Source organism: Stegostoma tigrinum, chromosome 22 (genome assembly GCF_030684315.1).
Source record: "Stegostoma tigrinum isolate sSteTig4 chromosome 22, sSteTig4.hap1, whole genome shotgun sequence".
In the NCBI taxonomy this organism is placed as follows: domain Eukaryota; kingdom Metazoa; phylum Chordata; class Chondrichthyes; order Orectolobiformes; family Stegostomatidae; genus Stegostoma; species Stegostoma tigrinum.
This window is the reverse complement of record NC_081375.1, coordinates 27,952,773-27,979,135: the sequence shown is the minus strand read 5'-3', so window position 1 is coordinate 27,979,135 and position 26,363 is coordinate 27,952,773. Positions and strand designations below refer to the sequence as shown.

Here is a 26,363-nt window from a genome sequence, read left to right as displayed (position 1 = left end):
CCCACCTCCTTGACCTGTCCATCTTCCCTGGACTGACTTATCCCCTCCCTACCTCCCCACCTATACTCTCCTCTCCACCTATCTTCTTTTCTCTCCATCTTCGGTCTGCCTCCCCCTCTCTTCCTATTTATTCCAGAACCCTCACCCCATCCCCCTCTCTGATGAAGGGTCTAGGCCCGAAACATCAGCTTTTGTGCTCCTGAGATGCTGCTGGGCCTGCTGTGTTCATCCAGCCTCACATTTTATTATCTTGGATTCTCCAGCATCTGCAGTTCCCATTATCACTGATAATGTTGATGGAGATAACCAAGTATAGGGCTGGATGAACACAGCAGGCCAAGCAGCATCATAACAGCAGGAAGGCTGATGTTTCGGACCTAGACTCTACAATCCTGTTGATGCAGATAGTAGGAAATGCAGATGCTGGAGAATCTGAGACAACAAGGTGTGGAACTAGAGGAACACAGCAGGCCGAGCAGCAGGAAAGTTGACGTTTCGGGGTTCTAGGCCCGAAATGTCAGCCTTCCTGCTCCTCTGATGCTGCTTGGCCGGCTGCGTTCATCCAGCTCTACATCTTGTTATCCTGTTGATGGAGCCCTCTTGGCATTTGCCAATGTTAAAAGGAAAAGATATAAATGCAAAAGGGAAAGATTGGATTCTAAAAGTAGTCATTTTAAAAGACTGCTACATCTGCTGCCTTATAAAAATTAACTGACCAAGAATAAAACTATGTCCACAACATCACTAAATACTGTTCTTCAAAAACAAACACTGCAGCAATTTCAAGGCTATTATTTCACCCCAGGGTTAATGTAACAATTAATAAGCTACTCAATATTTGCACTCATTATTTATGAGGCCATGTGAACAGTTTGCTGAGATTATTGACTTGCAACCACCATGGAGTAGACACTTGTTAAAATCAAAAACACTACACACAATGGACACCTTTATTAAACCCTTTCATCTTTCTAAGGCTGGATCCAGTTACCAAGCACTTTTACAAGTATTGACAATGCTGCCAATTACCTCACGCATTCTGTTCCCAGTTTGTATCTTCCTCAGTGGTACAGCATAACTACTTCAGATATTAAATAACTGTGCTTTTAAATAGCAAAGAGGTAGGACTTATTACAGAACACACTGTGATAAACTTTAATCAGGCTTGAAGTTCTACAGAAATTTGAATAATTGTAAGCTTCATACCTGAATCCTTTTTACCACACACACACACGAAAGACCCAATATGCCCAAGCCCTATTGGTTGATCAACTACCAATCTCTTTCTACACCAGTGTTCTCAACACTTCAGGGTTGTTCCAAGTCTTCTATAGACACAGCTGTGGGGAAAAGAGCAGAATCATTCTATGCCTTTGTTCCCCTGCAGTTTCTCTGAACTGTCTCATTTATTATAAAATATAAAGGTTTAAAGTTAGATAGTCTTTTACAATTGGAAAATTCTTGCTGGATAATCCCAAGTGCACATTAACAATCAATTCAGGATGATCAGTCAGGCTTGACTTTTGTTTTCTGGAAACTATATATATTATACACAAGGGCCTGACCCATCCTGAAGAAAGGAACAGGCACTTTTTAAAATCAAATAAATGTCTGACAATCAACAATTCTCTGGTGCATTTTCCATGGCTATGCCCTGACCACGGAGTCAACTTGCCAACCAAGTCATCGCTTTTCTGCTGTAACATAAATGTGTGTTTCCTTTGAAATTTGACTTTTCAGCCTTTGTTCTGATGAGCAGGAGAAAAAGATTCAATAATATTTTGCTTTCAGCAATACTATAAAGATTAAAGACGGGGTCAATCGCCCTTTGACTGGGTGGGGCTGCTGGAGATGAAGCGTTACGTGGTGAAACACCTCCAGAGGATTACCCAATGTTAGTGATCTTCGGTTTTCACCAGTAGAGCAGCTAATTATTTTCAAGATCATTCATTTCATTGCATTGGATCTGACATCTGTGTGATATGTTTTTGGCATGTTTTCCTTTCTATTCTGAAAAGAGTCTAGAATGTTCCTTCATTTCCATTGATGAAGTCGGCCAGTGAGTCCATGAGATCCACTGAACAAGACTTGCCAAGTTTACCAGCCGCCTTGTACCAAACCCATCAACTGATGACAGCTTCTTTATGTGGAACTGATACAACAGCTTGATAGTTTAACAGTGAATACACAAGCATAGAATCTTGTTCTCACTTAGAGTAAAAGGTCACTGTGCAAAATAGTGTAATTCCAGGCTGAGGCCTTTGCAATGAGTTGAGTCAGAGTAAAATGGGGCGTGGAATGGGATGGAAGAATCAAGAATCCAAATCTGCTGAGGCTTCCGCTAGGGCTTATGTTGTGCTGACCTCCTGTTGTTGTGAATTTGGATAAAGGTGGGTTTCCTTTTCATGCATTGTCCCCTCCATGATAATGTACAATGTTAAAGCCAGCACAACCATTCAGTGAAGGGCCACAAGACTGTCAGTGTTCACAGGAATTGCCCCCACACAGAAGGTGGTCATTTCCACTACAAGGGAGAGATAACTCGTTCACAAAAGTACGCCATTGAAGTGACTGTCCAAGAGCATGAAGTACCAGTGCAACTGGTCAATAACTATGTTAGTAACATGTATTATTGTATGTGGGTATCCGTGAGCAGGATCTAAATTCTCATCCGTTCACAAGTAGCTTTCAGCATGTCTTTTGATGGGGGTACAACTCAGACTGACTGAGACTTCAGACAACTCCTAATCCTCATGTCTAATTCTGCACACAAGGATTCACTGCATCGGGGGAAGGGTTGAATTTGCTGTTATTCTAATCCAGAAAGCCAGTAAGTGGAGGATGATACTTAAGTTTTATATTTATTTAGAGGACAAAACATTACAAGCATACACCTCCTCACCCTCTCAGAGTTTCTGTCTGTTTATATGTACTCAAGTGAAACCCCAATTAAGTGTTCTCCACCTACATATTGTTATGATCCTCCTAGAAACTAATAACTTTTTAAGGAGATATTCTATCTTCCTGACAAGATTTCACATTTTAAAACTTCTGTTATGGCAAACAAACTAAAATCCACATCAGCTAAGCATTACCTTATAGATTTTCTATAAACTACAGAAAATATAATCTTTATTGGCTTCTTAAATCAACATGATAACCCCACGCTACATTTCCATTTCACAGCACACTCTCCACACGACTGCAATGTTTACAGTCTTCAGTCCGAAGGTATTTTCAGCTTCCAAATGGCTCTCCTCTCCCTGCTCCCTGAGTTGTAACATCCAGTGACCTTTGAATATCGTCTCCCTCAATCTTCCAAGAAATTCTAAGCCAACCTACAGCAGCACAGATCACTCTGATGACACTTTCCCCCAGCCAGACTAGGCAGAATCTCCCAGTTCCCCCAAATCTTCATGAGCTCTAACTTCTCAACCAGAAGATGAGCCCTTTTTAGGGTTATGCCTGATATTTAACACAGAATTGCTGTTTCCACGGCTCCTGGTTTCCGGAGTCTCTCTCTCCGGGACACACACTTTTTCTGCAATGTCTCCGAGCCCAGCTGTCTTATGGTTTATTCTCAGGAGTTGAACACGGTACATGCATTTCAATAGTACCTAACCTGATGTCCCCCTCCCCATGGTAAGCAGTTGGTCAGAACTAGCAATGGGTCATACACCCTTATTTATTACTCTATTTTACCTTGAATTAAAGAAATGGTTGAAAACATAACCATTTTATATGTGTACAAGTATTCATGGGGGCCAGTTGGCTGGTTTGTGACGCAGGCTATTGCCACCGTGATGGGTTCAATTCCCCAATGACTGAGGTTATGAAGGATTCTTCTCCTCAACCTCTCCCCTCACCTGAGGCATGGTGACTCTCAAGTTAAACCATGTCCAGTCAACTCTCTCTCCTGAGTAATGGTAAGACCATGGCAACATTACCTTTGCAAGTATATCCTACATTTGTAACTAAATAAAACTGATAGACAGGTTAAAGCTATGGCCTGTCCTCAAAAACAAAGATGATCAGTGTGTGAGAGATAATGGGAACTGCAGATGCTGGAGAATTCCAAGATAATAAAATGAGAGGCTGGATGAACACAGCAGGCCAAGCAGCATGATGAAGGGTCTAGGCCCGAAACGTCAGCTTTTGTGCTCCTGAGATGCTGCTTGGCCTGCTGTGTTCATCCAGCCTCTCATTTTATGATCAGTGTGTGGTTTGTTTGTAAATAGCATTCTGTCCTCCTGAAAAATCTCTCCGTTCTTTAATGCATACCAGCACATTAAAACGACAACCAGGAAAAGTGCAGACAGTCTCTCTAGCCCATTCTATGCAATTTACCCAGCACATGGGCAGACTCTTCGATCCATCCGTGACCTGGGAGAAGATCTTGCCTCCTGCTGTTCATGGATGCAAATTGCAAAAAGTGCCAGTCTTTTATCACTAGGCAGATGTTCTCACCCCCATTTGCAGTGAGGTTGATGAAGGGTGGGCCCACCATGTCAGCTGTAGCACTCCTGCCTCTGAGTCAGAGGGTAGCGAGTTCAAATCTCATTCCAGGAACTGAGCACACAAAAACCGTGCTAACCTTCAAACCCTGTACAGAAGAGACGCTACATGGCTGGAGGAGCTCATTTTCAGATGAGATGCAAAACGGAGACTCCTGTCTATCCTTTTAGTTTGTCTAAAAGATTCCAAGACACTTCTACAAAGAAAAGAATGGCAGTTATCCCTGGGCAATATTTACTCTTCATTCAGCAGCAGCATTACACTGCTGTTTGCAGGAGCTTGCTACGTAAAAATTGCCTGTTACACTTACAACAGTCCACCATTGGCACTAAAGTGCTTCGGGTGTCCAGTGTGGTGGGTGCTACATAAATACAAGTCTTTCTTCAAGTGTTTCTTTCTCTCAGTTTCCTCACCATCACTTTCCTATATAACTAGTAGGGGACCAAGATCTCACTCCACTAATATAAGGTGGAAGAACTCGGTCACCATAACACTGCATATTTGTTCCAAATGTCCTTTAAAGATGACTTGTTTTGCCATTCCAAGGAATTTTAAGAAGTTTTCCCTTCTCCAACACCTACTCCCCATTAAAATTAATCTGTCACAATCATTTGTGTTGTTGTTGAGTCAAGTTTTGATTTGGTTAATTGGTTCACACAGCGTTAATGATTGCTAACCAATGAGTGAAGGGGTACTGCAAAGAAATGCTGGGAACTGGAGGAGCAATGTAGATAAGAAGAGATTTTCCTATTTTATAGCTGAGCCTCCACTCCAACAATCTCCAGTGCTAGCTGCAAACAGATTATTTCAGACCAGATAATAAACCAGAAAGATTTCTAAGCTCAAGAAACTCTCATTGACTTCAGATCTTAAATTACTGCTGGAAGTGTGGCTTGGGTTGTTTTCCTATACTTAAGAAACTATCTAAATTCAAACTCTTGGCATTGTTTTGTTTTTACTCGTTCATGGTACGTGGGCATCACTGGGTGGGCCAACATTTATTGCTCACCCCTAGTTGCCCCTTCAGAAGGTCGTGGGGCATCTGCCTGCTTGAACTGCTGGCATCTCTGTGCCATTCCAGATTTATTAGTTGCATTTAAATGCTCTATTGGGTTTTGAACCGATGCCACTACAGTGTTAGCCTGGGTCTTTGGTTTACTAATTCAGTGACAATGCCACCATCTTCTCATTTTGGAGCAATGCGCATGGCACATGATAAGCAAGTGCAGAAAACTAATTTGGAGGTTTGCAAAGTGGGGAGGTTACTTTATCCCACTAGCCTCGGAAAACAAAGCAAGCTAACACAGGTTACTTGACTACTGGATGTTACCAGCCACAAACGCACAAACACAAGCCAACATAACTTTGAATTTATTATCATTTTGGACAGCAATGGTACTGTGTGTTACCAATTCCAGGAGGTTGGGTGTAACTGAGAGTTAGCCTTCCACATGCTGACTGAGGTAATGCAAATCCTGCCTCAGTCAGTGGCTGAATCAGAAACTCCACTCGACAGGGTTCGCCAGCAGCAGCAGCATCGTGAAGTTGTAAATTCACCACACGGTAAAGGTTTGCATTTGTTCGACCAACACAGATCAGGTCAGAATCTGGAACATTTTGGTTTCTATGATAGCTTAGTCCTCGACAGTATATCTTGAAGCAACTTGCTGTGTTTGGAGGGTAAGTCCACTGCAATGTGGCACTCAGATACAGCTGGTCTGTAGCTCCCGGAATCTTTCTCCACAAAATGTCAAAGACGATAAGGTTTTCTACTACCTTCTGTTCCACATTCAATCTCGCAGCGTCCAGAATCTTAAACAAAGCACAACATTCATTTACCCACTAGTGTATTACTGAATACCTTTTACAATAACAAAATATATCTTTTTTTTCTCATAAACATTAGCAAGAAAGCTATGAAACAACTGTAATCTATCTTTTCTTCCCTGCCCCATTTACAATGTAAATTTTTATAAATCACTGGAGTCTCCAGCTGGAGTACAGGGATGGTATGGCCTAGGAGAGATTAGAGGAGACGGTTACTCAGAATGAGCAACTTTGAATTATATGGAGAGTTTTTGAAAAGTTGGGATTGTTCTTCGTAGGACAGATAAGAAAGGTTATGCAAAATTATGAGGGATATAGATAGAACAGGTAGCGAGAAACCATGTCCTCTGACGATTGCATCAGCAACAGATTTAAAATAATTGGCAAAAGATTGAGATTGAAAATGATTGAAGACGTGACTACTGGTTATTTCTGAATCTTCTCATTTTTAATTTCAAATTGGTAGTATGTATGTTTTTCATTTTAGTACTGACTTCTACAAGTAGATTTTTGTTTGAGAAAGAACAATTGTTTGCACCATTCTAAAAGTAAAATGCAGGTTTGAAACCAGTGCACTGATCTTACAAACTGTGCATGAGTGGCGCAGACGTTGCAGAGCTAGTTGGAAATAAAATGATCGACTGGGAGCTGATTCCCACAGAAACCTGTTTAAATGGAGTTAAATTGCCTGGTTGTCATATGATGATGTAATCAAATGATCTGCCCAATACACCTTCCCAAAATGTCACATTTGATCAATAGAATGTTTAACATTTCAATCTTCCTCAGCATTTGCAAAGTACCTTCCTTCCCTCAAGCATTACACGAGTCAAACAGTATGAAATTACACTCTGACGCATATGCCTAGTCGTACTGTGTGAGGAAAACAAATGAGGACTTAAATCAGTCCACTGAAATGGCCATAATTTGAAACCTTTTGATTCTGCAGATGGTCTATATAAACAGTCATGAGGAAATGGAACCGTTATTCCATCACATTTATGTCGTGTGCTTTAATTGATAACAGCGGCAGAGACCCTAGCACCATAGCTGCTGTGTAAACAGGATCTGCAAAGTCATTGACTGTCATGCACAGGTACCGTTGCAGCAAACAGACCACCATTGCAGAGCACCACAAATTGTACATTCAATAAGATAACGAATGTTACTGTTCAAGAGCATTTAATGGTGTTTTTGCTTTAATTTCTTTTAACTCACAGAAGTTCTGAGGTTACCTTGATTTCTCCAATTTTGCACTGAAACCGTATGTCCTGCTCTTCCTTCGTTAGCCGAGTAATGACAACAAAGATATCTCGAAGAATGCAATCCGTTAGCTCTAAGAGGTAGAAGCTGAAAAGTACTGAGATTTTTAGTAACTAAAACACAGATTGGTTCCTCGCTAATTTGCAAAGTGGTCAACCAAAATTTGCAATTTAGTGCAGTTAACTAAGCTCACTAAAAGACAAAACTGACCATGGGGAGGGATTGTTCCTCGACTTGAAACCACGAAGATTGGGTGCAGCTGCAACACACTACACTTAGCTTTACAAATAAAGCATGGTTGCTTGGGTGCAATGCCTGAAGGTTGAATGATAGAATCCCTACAGTGTGGAAACAGGCCATTTGGCCCAACAAGTCCACACAGACCCCTAGACAATCCCACCCAGACCATCCGCCTATAACCCACACACTCCTGAACACTATGGAAAATTTAGCATGGCCAATCTACCTAGCCTGCACATCTTTGGACTGTGGGAGGAAACTGGAGCACCCGGAGGAAGCCCACACAGACACGGGGAGAATGTGCAAACTTCACACAGACGGTTGCCTGAGGCTGGAATTGAACTTGGGTCCCTGGCGCTGTGAGGCTGCAGTGCTAACCACTGAGCCACCATGTTGCCCCTCCCCCATCTTTACAATTGTATCAAGGTGATTAATGCTTTGACAGAAGGAATGACGGGGTAAAGAATTTGGAAGGGAAATTAACAGAAGCTAATGAAATAAAAGAACCTGTAATTATTTAGTGAGTGCCAGCTTTCACCCGAGAGACAGCTCCGAAGCGTATTATCTCAGCTGAGACTCCAGGGCAGCACAGAGACAGGGCTGCAGTGTCAAAGGCACCGCTTTCAGTTAGAGTGTTAAAATGCAGAAGGTTCTTCTCTCCAATCAGATAAATGTAAACATCACGTGGCATTTTGAGAGAGAAGAAAGGGAGTTATATCAGTGTCCCAAACAATATTTATCCCTCAATCAACATTGCAAAAAATATTTTTTGGTCATTTATTACATTGTTTTCAATTAATGATTTTACTTTGATCATATTGATGCCTGTTCATGAAAGGAATGTCAAACCTAAAGGCCATGTATCACCACAGATGAAGACAATGTACAGGGTATATAGTAACTTTGGCACTTCCACATATAGCACTAATACATGTTCACACAAAATCTACTGGAACAATGGTGCCAGTTATGTTTAAGCTTCAGTGATTTGTAACGTCACATTATACTTCTGTAAATTTTAGCATTGATGCTGATGTAGTTCTGTTCAAACGCTGGTCATCAAAAGCATGAGGAAATGTTTCAACATTATGTTGCATGCAATTACCCAGATTATTTATTAAAAAGGATCTTTATAATATTGTCCTTATGTTGAAATCACAGTCTTGGCTATCCAGACTGCAAAAGGTTAAACAGTCAGGAAATAAAAAGTGACCGAAATGCTGTCAGAAAGTTCCCAACATCATAATCAACAAACTTGCATTTATAAAGTATCTTTCATGTCTAAAACATCCCAAAGCACTTCACAGGTAACAAATTACTCTGAAATGAAGCCACTTTTGGTTTGGACAAAAGCACAACAGCCAATTTGCAAACAACACCCCACAATAGCAGGGAGATAATTTCTCCTCAGTCTGGCAGCAAAGTGGTTATGTCCGAAACGTCAGCTTTTGTGCTGCTGAGATGCTGCTTGGCCTGCTGTGTTCATCCAGATCCACACTTTGTTATCTTGGTTATGTGACTGGTTGTGTTGATCTAAAACCTTCAATTGCTAAGCTTGAAATACAGAGTTCCAATGCTACATAGCGGTTTATGAATTTGGGTTTCATGAATTAAACGAAAATATGGAATTAAATGGTGACCATAAAGAAATCCGATTTTCAATAATAAACTGAAAAAAAAAGCCTTTTAGGGAAGGAAACTTGCCATCCTCACCTAATCTTGACATAGACATCACTCCAGATCTACTGTAATATGGTTAACTCTTAACTGGCCTCAAAGAAGGACTAGTTCTACTCAATCCTATTGAACTGTTGCAAGGAATATAGGGATAAAACTAGATGGACCATCTGACATCCATCCAGAGATTATAGTTGGACACGTCACCTGACCTATCAACTCTACAAATAGCCAGACACGTGTCAAGACTGGGAGAGCTATTCTACAGACAAGTCAAACAAAATCCTGACAAAATCACACTGACAGAATCACACCTTCAGCTAATGTCTCTCACTCTTCCATCACCATCTCTGGGTATGCCTTCTCCAGCTGGCAGGGTAGACCCACTGTGGCAACATAGTGGCACAGTCAATCAGGATTGGCCTAGGAAGCCATCAACATTGACCCCAAACCACTTAAGTCTCCACTTTGAACACCATTGGAGAATGTACCCAGGGTGAGGAACTTGAATACATATCACAAAGAATGCTTTAGCAGTCATACTATTTACCAAACTGGCCAAAAATTGAAAGGCATAGTTGCCAGTCTGGCAATGAAAACCAACACAAGGCAAAAATCTATTTGACTATGTTCTCACTAATCTATCTAACCAAGACTGTGACCACCATGCAGCGTTTGTGGAAGATGTCCCATATTCACATGGAGGGTAGTGGCCTCTGTGTTATGTGGCACTACCACAGGCTAAATGAGGTATATTCAGAATAGATCCAGCAGCTAAAATCTGGGCATCCATGAAGCACACTGCATCATCAGCAGTAACAAATTTCATTACAATTTGTAAACTGACTACCCACAACACCCCTCCCTCTATTATTACCAAGTCTGAGAGCCAATTCTTGTTAAATGAGGCGTGCAAGACAGCATGCCAGAAGCAGCATAACATGCCCCCAAAAACAAGGTGCTAGCTGTGCTATAACACAGGACCATATGCATGCTGAACTGCAAGAGCAGGGTACATTGGACAAAGCCTCACAATCTGAAAAACGGGTCAAATCAAAAGTCTGCAGTTCCTCTGCTTTCAGTCAAAATGGCAACGGTAGGTTATAACAGCTAAGGTAGCTCCATAAATGTGCCCACAAAGTACAAGGGCTAAGCCCAGCAGGAGTATAAAAGAAAACTATTTCATCCAGAAATGTTGAGTGGATGGACCACCTCAACATCCTCCATAGGTCTGAAGCATCACAAATGCCAATCAATTCACTCCATGTAATATCAAGAAATGCTAAGTGCACTGGACACAGCAAAGGTGAAGGTAAGTTCCCAGCAGTGGTACAAAAGACTTGTGACAGAGAACTAGATGGATATCTAGCTAATCTGATCCAGCAGCATCAATCTAACAAAGTGAAATATTGCTCAGATATGTTGTTATTGCAAAGTCAGGACAAATCCAACACTGTTTGCTGTCATTCGCAAAACGATAGGCGGTGCCGTTAACGTGCAATCAAGTGCTGAAGGAGGATCCCAGTCCGAAACATCAACTCTCCTACTCCTCTGATGCTGCCTGGCCTGCTGTGTTCCTCTAGCTCCACACTGCATTCTCTCTGACTCCAGCATCTGCAGTTCTTGCTACGACTTACTCACTGGTTCTGTCACTGTTTTCACTCACTGGTGCTCAGCTTGAATTCCACTCGGCTTCAGATTTTGTTACACCATTGCTTCAAACATAAGACAAGGCAAGAGCAACTGTTTTTTGACGTTAAGACAGTGTTTGACTGAGTATAACGTCAAGGGGCATCAGCAAAATTAAGAGCCTAAAGGAGTGCAACTAAAGTCATAAGCTGTACCGAGGGAAGTGGTTGGCATTGTTGGAGATCCAGTCAGTTCAGCCTGAGCACACCGCTTACAGGGGTTTCTGACTGGAGTTTCCCACGATCAACCAGCTTCAGCTGCATCAAAACTAAATCTTTTTCTATCAGAACGTGGGAGCTAGGACTGTTTCCCAATGGTTGCCCAGTATTTAGTTTCATTTGCAATTGAAACAGAACATTTAAGCGACTGCTGGACGTGCACATGGACAGCAGTGAATTGCGGGGAATGCAGGTTAGGTTATTTTATTTTTGGATTAGGATTATTCCACGGCACAACATCGTGGGCCGAAGGGCCTGTACTGTGCTGTACTTTTCTACGTTCTATGAAACAGTTTGTGCCTGCACACGCAGCAAGAACAGGAGAACATTCAGGCTTGCAAGAGGGGCAAGTAAAATCCAAACGACACAAGTGCTAGGAAATAACCATCTCCACTTACTATCAGCACGTTGCCATTGCTAAGTCCCCCACCACCAACATCCAGGATTTGCCATTGACCAGAAACTTAATTGTCCAGCCACAGCAGTAGCTCAGAGGCTATGAATCCTGCAGCAAGTAACTCACCTCCTGACTCCCCAAAGTCTGTCCACCATCTACAAGGCACAAGTCAAGCTTGTGAGGGAATACTCTAACTGCTTTGATGACTGCATTGCCAACTACGCTCAAGCAGCTCAACACCATCCAGGACAAGTCGCCCACTTGATCCATTCAGCATCCAAAGCTTTCATTCTCTCTCCTGCCAGGGTAGAGTGGCAGCAATGTGTACCGTCTACAAGATGAAATGTGGTGGACGGCATCTCGTACTTGCCACAACAGTGCTCTGGAGGCCTTTCCATTTTAACATATTACCCAAGATGAACTCGAGTGTTAAACAATTTTTACCTCCTCTCTAGGTAAGACCAGTACTCACAATGAGACAGATTCATTATTGATCTTATAGAATTGTTTCTAATGCTTTGGGAACAGCCTGTGTGATTCCAACAATTTTGCCATGAAAACAAAGAACAGTGATAACAGAAATTTCAAAAAAGGAAAATCTGATTGCACCAAAATGGAAACATCTGCGGAAAAACTGGAGCATAGCTCCACCCAAATAATCAAACATTGTTAACTTTAGGTTAGGGCAGCTGAGTTTACTTTCACAAACACCATTTACACTTTAATCAGGGTCAATGTTTCACCTCAAGGGTGACATGTGCATATAATGTCATGGAACAAGTCATAAGCTATGGTCACTGAAACTGTACATCACTGTGTGCCCATTCAATCCACAAATGCACTTACCAAGCTGTCCATCCCTCAGGGTTCCATGGAGCACTGTTCTGAATAAACTTTTGAACAAGGGCATTATCTCTTGGAAGTGATAATAGTTTTAACACTGCAAGAGTACAGAACATGACAAAAAGACAATTAGTGAAGAACCTTTTAAATACATCACTGACTAATTAAATTTGTTTAAGAATATCTCTAATTACTCTCCAAGTAAATCGAGGCAATTCAGGCCACTTTGGATTTCTTTTTATTCACTCATGGGATGTCCACATTGCTGGCTGGACCAGCATTTATTACCCTAACCCAGCTGCCCTGCAGAAGGTATTAGGAGCTGCCTTCTTGAACTACTGCAGCCCACATGTTATAAGTTGATCAACAACGCCAGTAGGGAGGCAATTTTAGGATTATAAACCAACGACGCTGAAGGAGTGGTGATATATTTCCGAGTCAGGATGGTGAGCAGCTTGGAGAAAAATTTGCAGGTGGTGGTGCTCCCATGTATCTGCTACTCTTGTCTTTTTAAGAGGAAAGGGGTCGCGGGTTTGGAAGGTGCTGTTTAAAATTAGTTAGTAAATTTCTGCAGGGACATCTTGATGCCAGACCTGGTGGAATGCAGCCTTGACGTCAAGGGATGTCACTCTCACCTCACCTCTGGAATTCAGCTCTTTTGTCCATGTTTGAATCAATGCTGTAATGAGGTCAGGATCTGAGTGGCCCTGGCAGAACCCAAACTGGGCATCGCTGAGCAGGTTAGTGCTGAGCAGGTGAGTGCTGAGCAGGTGCTGCTTGATAGCACTGTTGATGACATCTTCCATCACTTTACTGATGATCAAGAGGAGACTGATGGGGCAGTAACTGGCTGGGTTGGATTTGTCCTGCTTTTTGTATATAGGACACACTTACGCAATTTTCCACATTGTCAGGTAGATGCCAGAAATGTAACTGTACCTAAACAGCTTGGCTAAGGGAGCAACAAGTTCTAGATCATAAGTCTTCAGTACTATTGCCAGAATGTTGTCAGGGGCCATAGCCTTTGCAATTCCAGTGTCTCCAACCGTTTCTTGATATCATGCGGAGCGAATTGAATTGGTTGAAGAATAGTACCTGTACTGCTGGGGGCCACTGCAAGAGGAGGAGATGGATCATCTACTTGGCAATTCTGACTGAAGATTGCTCCAAATGCCTCACCCTTATCTTTTTCACTGGTGCGTTAGGTTTTTCCATCATTGAGGATGGGGTTATTTGTGGAATCTCCTCCTCCACTAGTGATTTGTATAATTTTCCACTACCATTCACAACAGCATGTGGCAGGGCTGCAGAGCTTAGATCAGATCTGTTTATGTGGGATCACTTACCTCTGTCTATCATTTGCTGCTTTTGCTGTTTGGCTCACAAGTAGTCCTGTTTAGTAGCTTCACCAGACTACACCTCATCATTAGGTATGCATGATGCTGTAGCTGGCATGCCCTCCTGCACTCCAGGGTTGATCCCCTGACTTGATGATATGGTTGATATGCTGGATCACAAGGTTACAGATTGTGCTAGAATACTATTCTGCTGCTGTCGATGGCCCACAGCACCTCATGGATGGCCAGTCTTGAGCTGCTAGATCTGTGCGAAGTCTGTCCCATTTAGCATGGTGATAGTGACACACAACACGATGGAGGTTATTCTCAATGTGAAGGTGGGATATCGTCTCCACAAGGACTCTTACCAATACTGTCACGGACGAATGGTAAGGATGAAGTCAAATATGATTTTCCTCCTTGCTGTTTTTCTATCACCGCCCGCAGACCCACTCTTGCAATTACGTGCTTTGCAACACGGTCAGCTTGATCAGTAGTACTGCTGCCGAACCCACTCTTGGTGGTGGACATTGAAATCCCCCACCCAGAGTACATTTTGTGCCCTTGCCATCCTCAGCGCTTCCTCCAAGTGTTGTTCATATGGAGGATTACTGATTCAGCAGCAGAGGGAGGATGGTATGGGGTAATCAGCAGGAGCTTTCCCAGCTCATGTTTAACCTGAAGCCACAGGACTTCGCGGGGTCCAGAGTCAATGCTGAGGATTCCCAGGGCAACTACCTCTTGAATATGCAATTCCACAAATTCCTTATTGAATTCAAGTTCCAGTAATGCCATGGATGGATTCAAACCCGGGTCCCAAGAACATTAACTGAGTCTCTGGATTAACAGTCCTGCCATAATACCACTAGGCCATCACCTGCCTGTCTGATGCACAATCAAGGATGCCACTTTAACTGTGACAAGCTGAGTTACTATAGTTACTCCCCGGGAATAGATGTCAGAGATGCAGATTTTATTTGTATAGGACATATGCAACCTGACATTTCAATATCACAGAATGGCTCCATCAAAGACAGATGTCATTCAGGCTGTAATCTGCCTGTCAACTGTCTAACTGCCAAAACTTCAAATTGCTTCCAGACACAAGTTTGCTCTGCAGCAAAAGGGAGTAGAAGGACCAGGGCTGCATGCGAACCCCACCATCTAGTAGATTCTCTCCAATCCACAGGCCGTCCGAACTTGGAGCTACACTCCCATTAGCTCAGAATCCTGGAACTCTCTGCTTAACAGCACTGGGAGGATGTAGCTATACCCCAAAGACTGTAACTGTTCAAAACAGCAGCTCACCACCAACTTCTCTCGAACAATTTTAGATTAACCAGCGATGCCCACACCTCAAGAACCAATAAAAGAGGAAAGAAATCTCATTACTGCAACAAGATCCAATTTACGCTTAGGACAAGAAACTACCTGCAGGCTTTAGTTCAAAATCAGCACTAACTCAGCAAGGTCCAACTCTGAGCAGCAATCAACATTATAACTTCAAGAGCCCTCCTGACATCTGCCCAATAGGAACTAACAGTGCTAAAGCTTTAATTACTTACAAACTGCTTCTCTGACACTGAAAATGTACTTCTGTAGATTTGGAGGCTCATTCCTTCAAAGTTTCTTTCTTTTTCCTGCTCTCACAGATCTTAGATTCTCTTTGGAGAATGACATTTTGTTTTGGTTTTTAGCACGTTACAGTTTAAAGGCCCACAGAAGGTCTGTGGGAAAGGGGACGCGCGATCGTTTTTTTAACATTCATTAGTCAGATGAGGGCGTTGCTGGCCAGGCAACATTTATTGCCCATCCCCAATTGCTGAGAGGGCAGTTCAGAGACAACCACATATTGCTGTGGGTCTGGAGTCACATATAGGCCAGGCAAGGTAAGGATGGCAGAAAAACCCAGATGGGTGTTTCCAACAATGGATTCATGATCGTCATTAGATTCGTAATCCCAGATATTTTTTATTGAATTGAAATTTGAACCTGGGTCCCCAGAACATTATCTGGGTCTCTGGATTAACAGTCCAGCAATAATACCACTGGGCCATTGCCTCCCCAGTGATGTTTATTAACTGCTGACACCAATATCAAGGACAAGATCCTTTCTCTTGGCTATCCAATACAAAGTCTGGATCAATACAAGCATATTTGTTTGTAAATAATTAGTAGCTGATTAATACGCCTGTCATTTGTACTTTGTTGGGCTCCTGAAGAAATAGTGGTAGGAATACACCCACTCTGCAGGGCATGCATAGAATCATTAACTAGGATCTTCAGACTTGGACCAAACAAGTGTTTGTCCTGGCTGCTGCACATTACAAAATGAAATGTCAGAACAGGGAGTGGCATAGCCCAAGAAAAAAAGCACCGCGGTGTGTGTTTTGGAAACAGGTTTCTATAAAGAGATCAAATCACCAACTGCATATTGTTGCACAATTAGATCTATGGTCCCCTCAATGTACGAGTGAAATTTAAGTCTGATATATCCATTAGACCGAATGCAGTTGTTAATTGACAATAAATTTAGAAATCATACTGGAGATATATAGTAGAAAATAAGAGTTACTGAATTCTAAATAAATCAGTCTAGCTCTTGGTAAAATAATAAGCTAAATGAACAGCTCTTACAGTAACTGCAGAGCATACCAGGCTCAAGTGCTGGAGGGAACATGGGAATCAAATCAAATACAACAGCAAAGCTGAATTCCTAAGTAATGAGATCCGAAAACAGTCTCATTTCTGTCCATAAAAAAGGCTTTGGATGACTATTACTGGTTTGGTGTTTTACACGGATAGATACGGATTCATTCCTATTTCACATACCATCCACTGCGGAAGTGGTCTCTGAATTACACTGTGAGGTGGAACAGGTCATCAGCTCTGGACTCACAACAACTTTGCTGTCATCTTCAACCTTATAAACAAAGGCAACAAAGACTCTGGGAGGGCTCTGCACCTGCAAACTAAACAACCTGTGGAGAGTAAATGGTTTAACTGTCACACGTGGTCATTAGAAAGACTCTTTACACAAAGGTGGTGATAGTGATGGAAAGCGGTGTCACAAAGGCATATCCTCAAATTAGGAATTCTTAACTTTGTAGGCATTTCTCGACTAAAAGTCACCTAACATTTTTGAAGTCATTCATCAAACTTTATACTGTAATCTTGAGAACTTCTAGCAAAGACCTTATCTGTGGAGTTTGAATGTTGGCAATACATAATGGTGAGAGCCATTAGATAAATGAAACTATTTGCTACAGGGACTTCTGTCACGGATTACACATTTCATGTATATGCATACTTCAATCCATGTCAGTGTATCCGCTGCGAGTATACTGCAATTGCAAGGGGGGGATTTGCCTTCACTGCCTAATAATCAGTCATATGATAGCACAGCCCAGGGCAAAGACTGTAGAAAGTGAAACTCCTTGTTGAGTGACGTGGATACTGCCCCCAATATGCTCTCTGCTGCTTTCCACTGATGGATTGATGAATAGGTCAGTAAGGCTATGAATCAATTAATAAGTTGAGATTTTTCAATAAATAATGTGAATGATCAGAACAGCAGATGCGGTCAATTATAATTATCACTCAGCACTATAACACATAAAATGATAAGCACATAATAAAATTTGCACATTAAACAGACCTTTTGACCATTACTCTTAAGCCTGAACAATTTCAGAGAAGTTAGGGAGAATGTTCTGGTTGAGTTCCTGTCTAGATCCAACAGGACTCTGTCTGTCAGTAGTGTTTGCTCTTCCCTGGACAGTTAAAGACTTGATTTCTGACCCATGTAATTTTGAGACTTTCTCCAATTGAGCTGACATGTAAAATGGCAACCTTCCTCCTGAGTGACTACTGCTATGGGGTTCAAATAAAGGGATCCATTACAACATAACTAGTTAATAACACTGGAACGTGCAAAACAATTTATCCATTGCATCAAACCGAAGAGTGTAACAGTTTGATCGCTGTCACTTTTCTCTTGCGAGAGCTTCTTAATGTACCTCATTTGCTTAATCTGACTTCACCTCCAAAGTTTGTTAAACATGAAGTCCCTCTCAAAGCAAGTGGTCAAAATCCCCGACAGAACAGCAGATGGTGAGGTGGTAATCTGATTGTCAAGTGCTGCCTGGCCATTTCCTGTCTGAAGGATGGACAATTGGAAGAAACAAATTATATTAGACATTGGACACCCCTGTGAAGCCAAAGGCCCAATTCAGTCTCCACTGAATTGACATTTAACATTTGTTTTCAAAGTAGGCAGAAGACGGCTTCAATATGCAGACTATGATTAACTGGGGACACTGGTTGCCATTTTCAAATCCAAATGGGAGGGTGTTGCATGCTGCACTCAAGCTCCAGTCATAATGCCGAAAGGGTCAGCTGGTAGTCTCTCCAACACAGGAATTTTCATTTTTGGGAGGAGTAGGTCAGTGGGCATGGATTTCTGCGGGGCCCGCTGCCCAACCAACATCGCCTCTTGAACCTGGGCCAAGGCCACAACTCATTGAGTGCAGTGTGCCAATAATCAGCAGGGGGCAGCAAAGTCCCTGTTTAACACCAGCAGCTCGCTGGCTAAAGTCAGCTGATATCTCGATCAGAAAATCGTTCAGACTTCCCAACAGCTTCATTGGGAGGTGCACTTGTGGCTTCATTGCGTTTTAAAGCTGGATAAAAATAACTCCCACTAAATCTCTTCCATATCTGAATATGATTTTTTTAAAAAATCCCAATATATCTTTGTTCCAAGAGATAAAAATACAGCTGTTCACACATTTTCTATCATTCTAGTATTGGCAGAACCATAAAATACTGATGTTCCTCCTATCACAACAATTATAGGAAAAGACAAATTCAAATTTCAATTTAGTCTTTAAATGGGTTCATGTGTTGAAAGCTCAACCATTCTTACCACTGGAGGAAGGTGCCACAGATACCAAAGGTAACACCAAAGCCACTGCTAATGGGAATGGGAAGAGAAGCCATTGGAATCAGCCCTCTGGCTATGATTAGGCAAATGAGAATTGAACCAGGGGAGTGTAGATACCCAGTTACACAACAGTGGAGCGATATTGCCCTTACCACCGTCATACAGCATGTAATTTGGAGTCAAAAACAGAAGTTGCCAGGCCCAAAATGTTGACTCTAATTTCTCTTCCCAGATGCTACCAGGCCTGCTGAGCTGTTCCAACAACTTCTGTTTTTGTTTCTGATTTACAACATCCGCAGTTCTTTCAGTTTTTTTGTAATTGGAGTGTTGATAACAGCAGTTTTCTTATGGTAGACGGACAGAAACAAGATAAAAGAGCAAATTAACTCAGTGATAAATGTAAGAAGATCATCCATACTGAACTTTCAGTTGACCAGGTAGGCAATATCTCTTCCTTCACTCGCCCACCCAACTTGTCAACAACTGTCTAATTCCACAAAAAACACGCAAACGTAATTAGATATTAAAGGAAAAGAAACACTATTTGCACAGTTATAAGCTAAACATGGTGCTCATCCAGGTACGTGTATGCATTTCAAAAGGTAGCTCCTGACAAGTAGGAACCACTTTAAGGTAGGCATAACATTAACAAAATCATAAATTTCTTACCTCATTTCCCAGGTACATGGATAGGAACTGCTGGAGAAACTCAGCAGGTCAGACAGCATTCAAAGAGAGAAAGCAAAGTCAACATTTCAGGTCCAGTGATTCTGATAAAGGGTCCCTGGACCTGAAAACTTAACTCCGTTTTCCGTCTATAGATGTTACCTGACTGTCAAGCTCTTCCAGCAATTTCTGTTTTTGTACCAGATCTCCAGCAGTTCTTTGTTTTATTTTGTTTAAAAATATATGGACAGCTAGAAATTCTTAAGATGCTAAATTGTCATCTTTTAGTTCAGTGAAAATCCAAACATTTGCTGAGTTTGCTGGGGGCAATCTGCATTTGCAGAAGGAAAAGTCCAGAAACCTGACTGCATGTCACAAATGGGTCCAACAGGACACAGTTACAGTCACAGTCAAAACAATTAATTCCCATGGCATCGAGGGATTGGTGACACAGAAGGCAGAAGTGCTCCAAATGTGTCCGGGTCCTGCATGATTTAAAATTAAAAGCCATGAAAACTTTGAGATGACACTGGACAGCCCACATTGAATAAAAGATGTTTTACAGAAGTACACTCATCCTTAGTTGGAAGGGGCGTAAAATAATGAAGACTATAAACTGTGTTTATTTAAATGCACTAACCTCGCAGACACACTTGATCTGTTGGCAGGGATTAGCCCTTTAACCAGGAGACAGCATCCTCCACTCCAGGCATCCTCTGAACACCCACGGGTCTTTACACAACCATTGGCCGGATCCAGCTGCTGGTCTACAAACAAAGGCTGAATTTCCTGTGCACTTAGATTAAGCCAACTTCCAGTAACCTCCACCTGCAGGAAGCAACACCACAGTGCTGGTAACCAACAGATACAAAAACACTGCAGACTACTGGCGGGCAATGTGAAGTGGGGATCAGTAGATTATTTAAGATTCAGATTTTTATTGATGGTACTCCAAAATATAAATAGAACTTTTAATTTTCTGCGTTTTTAATCTCAGTGGATTAATTAATCGTCCAAACAATTAATCCAAAATACCAACAGCCTGGCATCATAATCACATATTTCCAAGAATATATCCATGACGTGTGTCATTTTAAGAATAAAACTGCATTTAGATAGATAACAACGTGTGGAGCTGGATGAACACAGCAGGCCAAGCAGCATCAGAGGAGCAGGAAAGTTGATGTTTCGGGCCTAGACCCTTCTTCAGAAATGGGGGAGGGGAAGGGGGTTCTGAAATAAATAGGGAGAGAGGGGGAGGAGGATAGAAGATGGATAGAGGGGAAGATAGGTGGAGAGGAGTCAGACAGGTCAAAGAGGCGGGGATGGAGCCAGTAAACATGAGAGTGTAGGTGGGGAGGTAAGGAGGGGTTATTGCAGTCCAGGGAGGACGGACAGTTCACGAGGGCGGGATGAGGTTAGTAGGTAGGAGATGGGGGTGGGGCTTGAGGTGGGAGGAATAGATAGGTGGGAGCAAGGTCACGTTAGGGAGGCAGGGACGAACTGGGCTGGTTTTGGGATGCAGTGGGGGGAGGGGGGATTTTGAAGCTGGTGAAATCCACATTGATTGCATTGGGCTGCAGGGTTCCCAAGCAGAATATGAGTTGCTGTTCCTGCAACCTATGGGTGGCATCATTGTGGCACTGCAGGAGGCCCATGATGGACATGTCATCTAAGAAATGGGAGGGGGAGTTGAAATGGTTCGCGACTGGGAGGTGCAGTTGTTTAGTGCAAACCGAGCGTAGGTGTTCTGCAAAGTGGTCCCCAAGCCTCTGCTTGGTTTCCCCAATATAGAGGAAGCCACACCTGGAACATCGGATGCAGTATACCACTTTGGCGGATATGCAGGTGAACGTCTGCTTGATGTGGAAAGTCATCTTGGGGCCTGGGATGGGGGTGAGGGAGGAGGTGTGGGGGCAGGTGTAGCACTTCCTGTGGTTGCAGAGAAAAGTGCCAGGTGTGGGTGTGGGTGGGGCTGGAGGGAAGTGTGGAGCAGACAAGGGAGTCACAGAGAGAGTGGTCCCTCCAGAAATCAGATAAGGGTGGGGAGGGAAAAATGTCTTAGGTGGTGGGGTCGGATTGCAGATGGTGGAAGTGTCGGAGGATGATGCGTTGGATCCGGAGGTTGGTGTGGTGGTATGTGAGGATGAGGGGCATTCTGTTTTGGTTGTTATTGTGGGGAGGGGGCTGTAAGGGATGATTTGCGGGAAATGCGAGAGATACGGTTGAGGGCGTTCTCAACCACCGAGGGAGGGAGGTTGCGGTCCTTGAAAAACGAGGACATCTGAGATGTACAGAAGTGGAATGTCTCATCCTGGAGCAGATGCAGCAGAGGCGAAAGAATTGGGAATAGGGGATGGCATTTTGCAGGAAGGTGGGTGGGAGGAGGTGTATTCTAGGTAGCTGTGGGAGTCGGTGGGCTTGAAATGGATATCAGTTTCCAGGTGGTTGCTAGAGATGGAAACAGAGGTCCAGGAAGGAGAGAGAGGTATCAGAGATGATCCAAGTGAACTTAAGGTTGGAGTGGAAGATGTTGGTGAAGTGGATGAACCGTTCAAGCTCCTCATGGGAGCACGAGGTGGCACTGATAGTCATCAATGTAACAGAGGAAGACTCTATTTTCTCCTCCTTGGTCTAGGAACTCCTTACCTACATCTGTGACACCAATCACACCCTCCACCTCCTGCAGAACTTCCAATTCCCTGGTCCCCAACACCTCTTCTTTACCATGGACATACTGCATTCCCCATATAGATGACCTAAAGGTCCTCCGCTTCTTCCTGTCCTGCACGCCCGACCAGTCCCCCTCATCAACACCCTCAATCACTTAGCTGAACTCATCCTCAACCTCAACATCTTCTCTTTCAATTCCTCCCACCTCCTACAGACAGGCAAAAGGGGTGGCCATGGGTACCCGCATGGGCCCAAGCTATGCCTGCCTCTTTGTAGGATACATGGAACAGTCCCTCATCTGCAGCTAAACTGGCCCCATCCCCCACCTCTTCCTCCGTTACGACAATGAATAAAAAGTGATAGGTAACAAGTGTAACTTGCTTTGTTTGTGTAGAAAATTGGTTAGACCACACCTGCAGTACTGTGTAGTTTTCATCTCCTAATCTCTTTAGTTCCATAGAGGGACTGCAATGAAGGTTCAGCAGATGAGTTCCAAGAAGTCTCCTTTAAAGAGTTTGGGCAAATTGGGCCTGTATTCTCTAGAGGATGACAGGTGATCCCATTGAAAGCTACGTAATACTTACAGGGTAGATGCAGGTAAGATATTCCTCAGTCTTGGGAGTCAAAACGAGAGGGTCGCAACAATCATGAAAGCACGCCAATGCCTCTACTTCCTCAGGAGGCTAAGGGAATTCGGCATTGCCACAAAAACTCTTACCAATTTTTAGAGATTCACCATAGCAAGCACCACAGTGCAGTAGGGCAACTGCTCCTCCCAAGACTGTAAGAAACTACAGAGAGCCGTGAACGCAGACTAACCCATCACACAAACCAGCCTTCCGTTCATTGACTCCATCTATATTTCCCGCTGCCTCGGGAAAGCAACCAACATAATCAAAGGTGCCTTCCCCGCAGCTGCACTCTCTTCCATCCTCTACCACTGGGCAGATTACACAGAAGTTCGAACACACGTACGAACAGATTCATGAACAGCTTCTTCCTCACTATTATCAGGCTTTTGAACAGACCTCTCAAATGTTAATGTTGATCTCTCTGCACCTTCTCTGCGGCTGTTACAATGTATTCTGCACTCTGTTCTGCTACCTGACGCACTCTGTTCTGCTACCTGACGCACTCTGTATGATACAATCTGCCTGTATAACAACACTTTTCACTGTATCTTGGTACGTGTGACAATAAATCAAACTCAAACACAATTTAAAAATAAGGGGGATGCTCCTTTGGTCTGACATGAGAAGAAACTATTTTACTCAGAGGGTGGTGAACCTTTAGAATTTTGGACGGCTGTGGAAGCTCAGTCTTTGAGTGTGTTAAAGGTCGAGATTGATAGTTTTTAGACTACCGGGGATGGAGTGAGTAAAATATGCTGAAGTGTTAAGTCAGCCATAATCATATTAAATGATGGGGCAGACTCAGTGGATGGAATGGCCAACTCCTTTTCCTACATTCCTTAGTGGTGTCTTTTACATGAAAAAGGTCCCATGAGAATGAGACCAATTTGAACGCGCATGGAAGAACTCAAATATTGTGTTGATTGGTTCACTTCTGTTATTGGAGGTAGATAATAATCGGGCTGCAACTGTTTGTCATTGGGTTAAATCTGAGTGATGATATGAAGGGTAAGATGAGGCGATGGGAAAGTGATATTAATTGTTTTACCTTTGAAGCTGAGCGAATATTCTAGGTAGCTTAAGAATCTGATGATCCAAAACAGCCAGAAATGGAGCATGGCTTTATCTGCCCACTGAACGGGCATTCTGCTTTTACAGCATTTACACTCAGGGATGTTTGAGGTCCATTCTGTGCTAAATGGAGTTTGCAGGAGATTGTTTACAAATCAGCTTTAAAGACAGTCATTAAGAAATAGATTCACAAATGAATAAAAGATGTATGTCCAATATATTTAAGTGTTATTTACATGGAGTCACAGAACATTTATTTTATATGTGCTTGAATAGACTGGCAAATTTTATTTTCAAGCTGAACTGCAGGATCAATCCTCGAACAGAACAAACATCACTGCAGCATCAAGAATTCTCTGCAAAAGGCAAAGTGACAGTGACAGTAACTGTTCTCAAAGTTAAGGCAGCATTTGGTCCAGTCCAGGTCAGTGAGGGTCCAGTAGCTGGCGTCTCAAGCAGGATTTCTGGAAATGCTCATCAGAAGTCAGTCACCACACTCTTTCCCCCTCCAACCTCCCCCAAAAAAAGACATGACTGCAGGAAAACATCCTGAGTCAATCATTTTCAATTGTTTTATAAATGATTTTCCTTCCTTCATGAGGTCAGGACCTGGGCTGTTCATTGAGGATTCAACTTGCTTTAGCTCCATTCCTGTAATATTTAAGCAACTTGAGCCAATTTACAACAGAACCTGAATAAACATAGGTCCAAGATAACTAGCCACAAGTACAAAAGCACCAAGTAAGGATGATCTATCTCCACATCTCCAACTTTGAAATCTATTGTTATCAACAAATCTCCCTCCACAAACAAACTGCCATCACTGACGAGAAGAATAAGTGAACTAGCCACATCAATAAGTAGCTACAAGACCATGCAAAAGACTGCACCCTATAAAAGGAAGTTCACTTCCTGACTCCTCTCAGCTTCTCTATCATTTACAAGTCTCAGGTCAGGAATGTAATAGTGTACTCAAGATTCGCCTGGATGAATTTAACATAACAACATCACAAAGGAAGCTTATCACAAAGAGCTGCACAGAAAGAGGCCCTTCAGCCCTATGCTATGATGTTTCCCGTGTCCATCTAAACAGTTCTTAAATGTCTCAAGGGTCCCTACCCCTACCATTCTTTTAGGCTACAAAAATGATTTTCCAGAAAAAGGTTTTCCTCAAAACCCTTTGAAATGTCCTGCTCCTCTCCTTAAAACTGGGCCTTCTGGTTATTGACCCCTCTACCTAAAGGAAAGGTTTCTCCCTACCTATCCTGCCTCTGACCCTTCAGAAATTTGTATACCTGGATCAAATCCACTCTCAGCTTCCACCACTTGGAGAAAACAATCCCAGCCAATCTATTGTCTCTCCGTAGCTGAAATCGTGTTAATTGTACAAAGGAAGATTACGTGTTTACAAGACAGGGAGGTGCACTCTTTTGTGACAACAGCATGTGCGTACATGTTAGAGCCAGTTTCACAACTAAATTCCAATTTATATGCAACATGGTGCTGCTGAGGATTTGATGTGTGTTACACAGCCCCATTAAGGGGCTATTGCTAGTCAATTTGGTTATTGCATCTTTTATTGGTTTAAATTAAGAGTGTCAAGAGACTCTGGTTGGGGACTGTAGAGTTGAGCACTATAAATTTCTGACATCTCACTTTGTCAGTGAATCTAAAACAAAGTAAAGATTGACATCCGGACCTCCTCACCAAGAGGTTGTCAAACTGGTTTGGTTTCCTCCCACAGTCCAACGATGTGCAGGTTAGGTGAATTGGCCGTGCTAAATTGCCCGTAGTGTTCAGGGGTGTGTGGGTTATAGGGGGAATGGGTCTGGATGGGATGCTTCAAGGGGCGGTGTGGACTTGTTGGGCCGAAGGGCCTGTTTCCACACTGTAGGAAATCTAATCTAATCTAATCTAAAAAAAATTCACTTGAGAAATGTGTCCACCACTTGATGCAATATCCAGTCTATCCACTAGTTGCGCACTGGAGCAGGATACCACAACTTACCAAGGATTCAGCAAAAGCCTAGAGATAGTAGGAACTGCCAATGCTGGAGTCTGAGATAACAAGGTGTGGAACTGGGGGAACACAGCAGGACAGCGGACATTTCAAGTCTGGACCCTTCTTCAGAAGAAGGGTCAAGACCTGAAATGTCAGCTTTCCTACAGCAACAGCCTATTCTTGTCCTCGCAGCACTACCACCAAGAAGCACAAGAGCAGCAAGTTCATGACCATCTTCTCCAAATCACACACTATCCAGAGTTGGCTGTGAACTGCCACTTCTGAAGTGTTGCTGCACCAATCCCTGGATATTCCCTATGTTACACTATTGTGCGAGTGCTAGAAGCACAGGGACTGCACTAGTCCAA

At 42.8% G+C, this 26,363-nt stretch overlaps 1 protein-coding gene across 1 annotated transcript in view; it reads right to left on the bottom strand.

Moving 5' to 3' along the window:
- Nucleotides 1-5,880: 5,880 nt before the first annotated feature.
- engase (endo-beta-N-acetylglucosaminidase) overlaps nucleotides 5,881-26,363 on the bottom strand; it is a 59,824-nt gene continuing 39,341 nt past the window's right edge. Inside the window, exons 10-14 of the mRNA XM_048555652.2 lie at nucleotides 20,258-20,445; nucleotides 16,839-16,987; nucleotides 12,673-12,766; nucleotides 7,578-7,692; nucleotides 5,881-6,327 (exon numbers count right to left, since the gene is read on the bottom strand). Of these exons, the coding sequence (XP_048411609.1) occupies nucleotides 5,893-6,327; nucleotides 7,578-7,692; nucleotides 12,673-12,766; nucleotides 16,839-16,987; nucleotides 20,258-20,445 (981 nt within the window). The 3' untranslated portion in view covers nucleotides 5,881-5,892. The remainder of the gene's footprint in view (nucleotides 6,328-7,577; nucleotides 7,693-12,672; nucleotides 12,767-16,838; nucleotides 16,988-20,257; nucleotides 20,446-26,363) is intronic.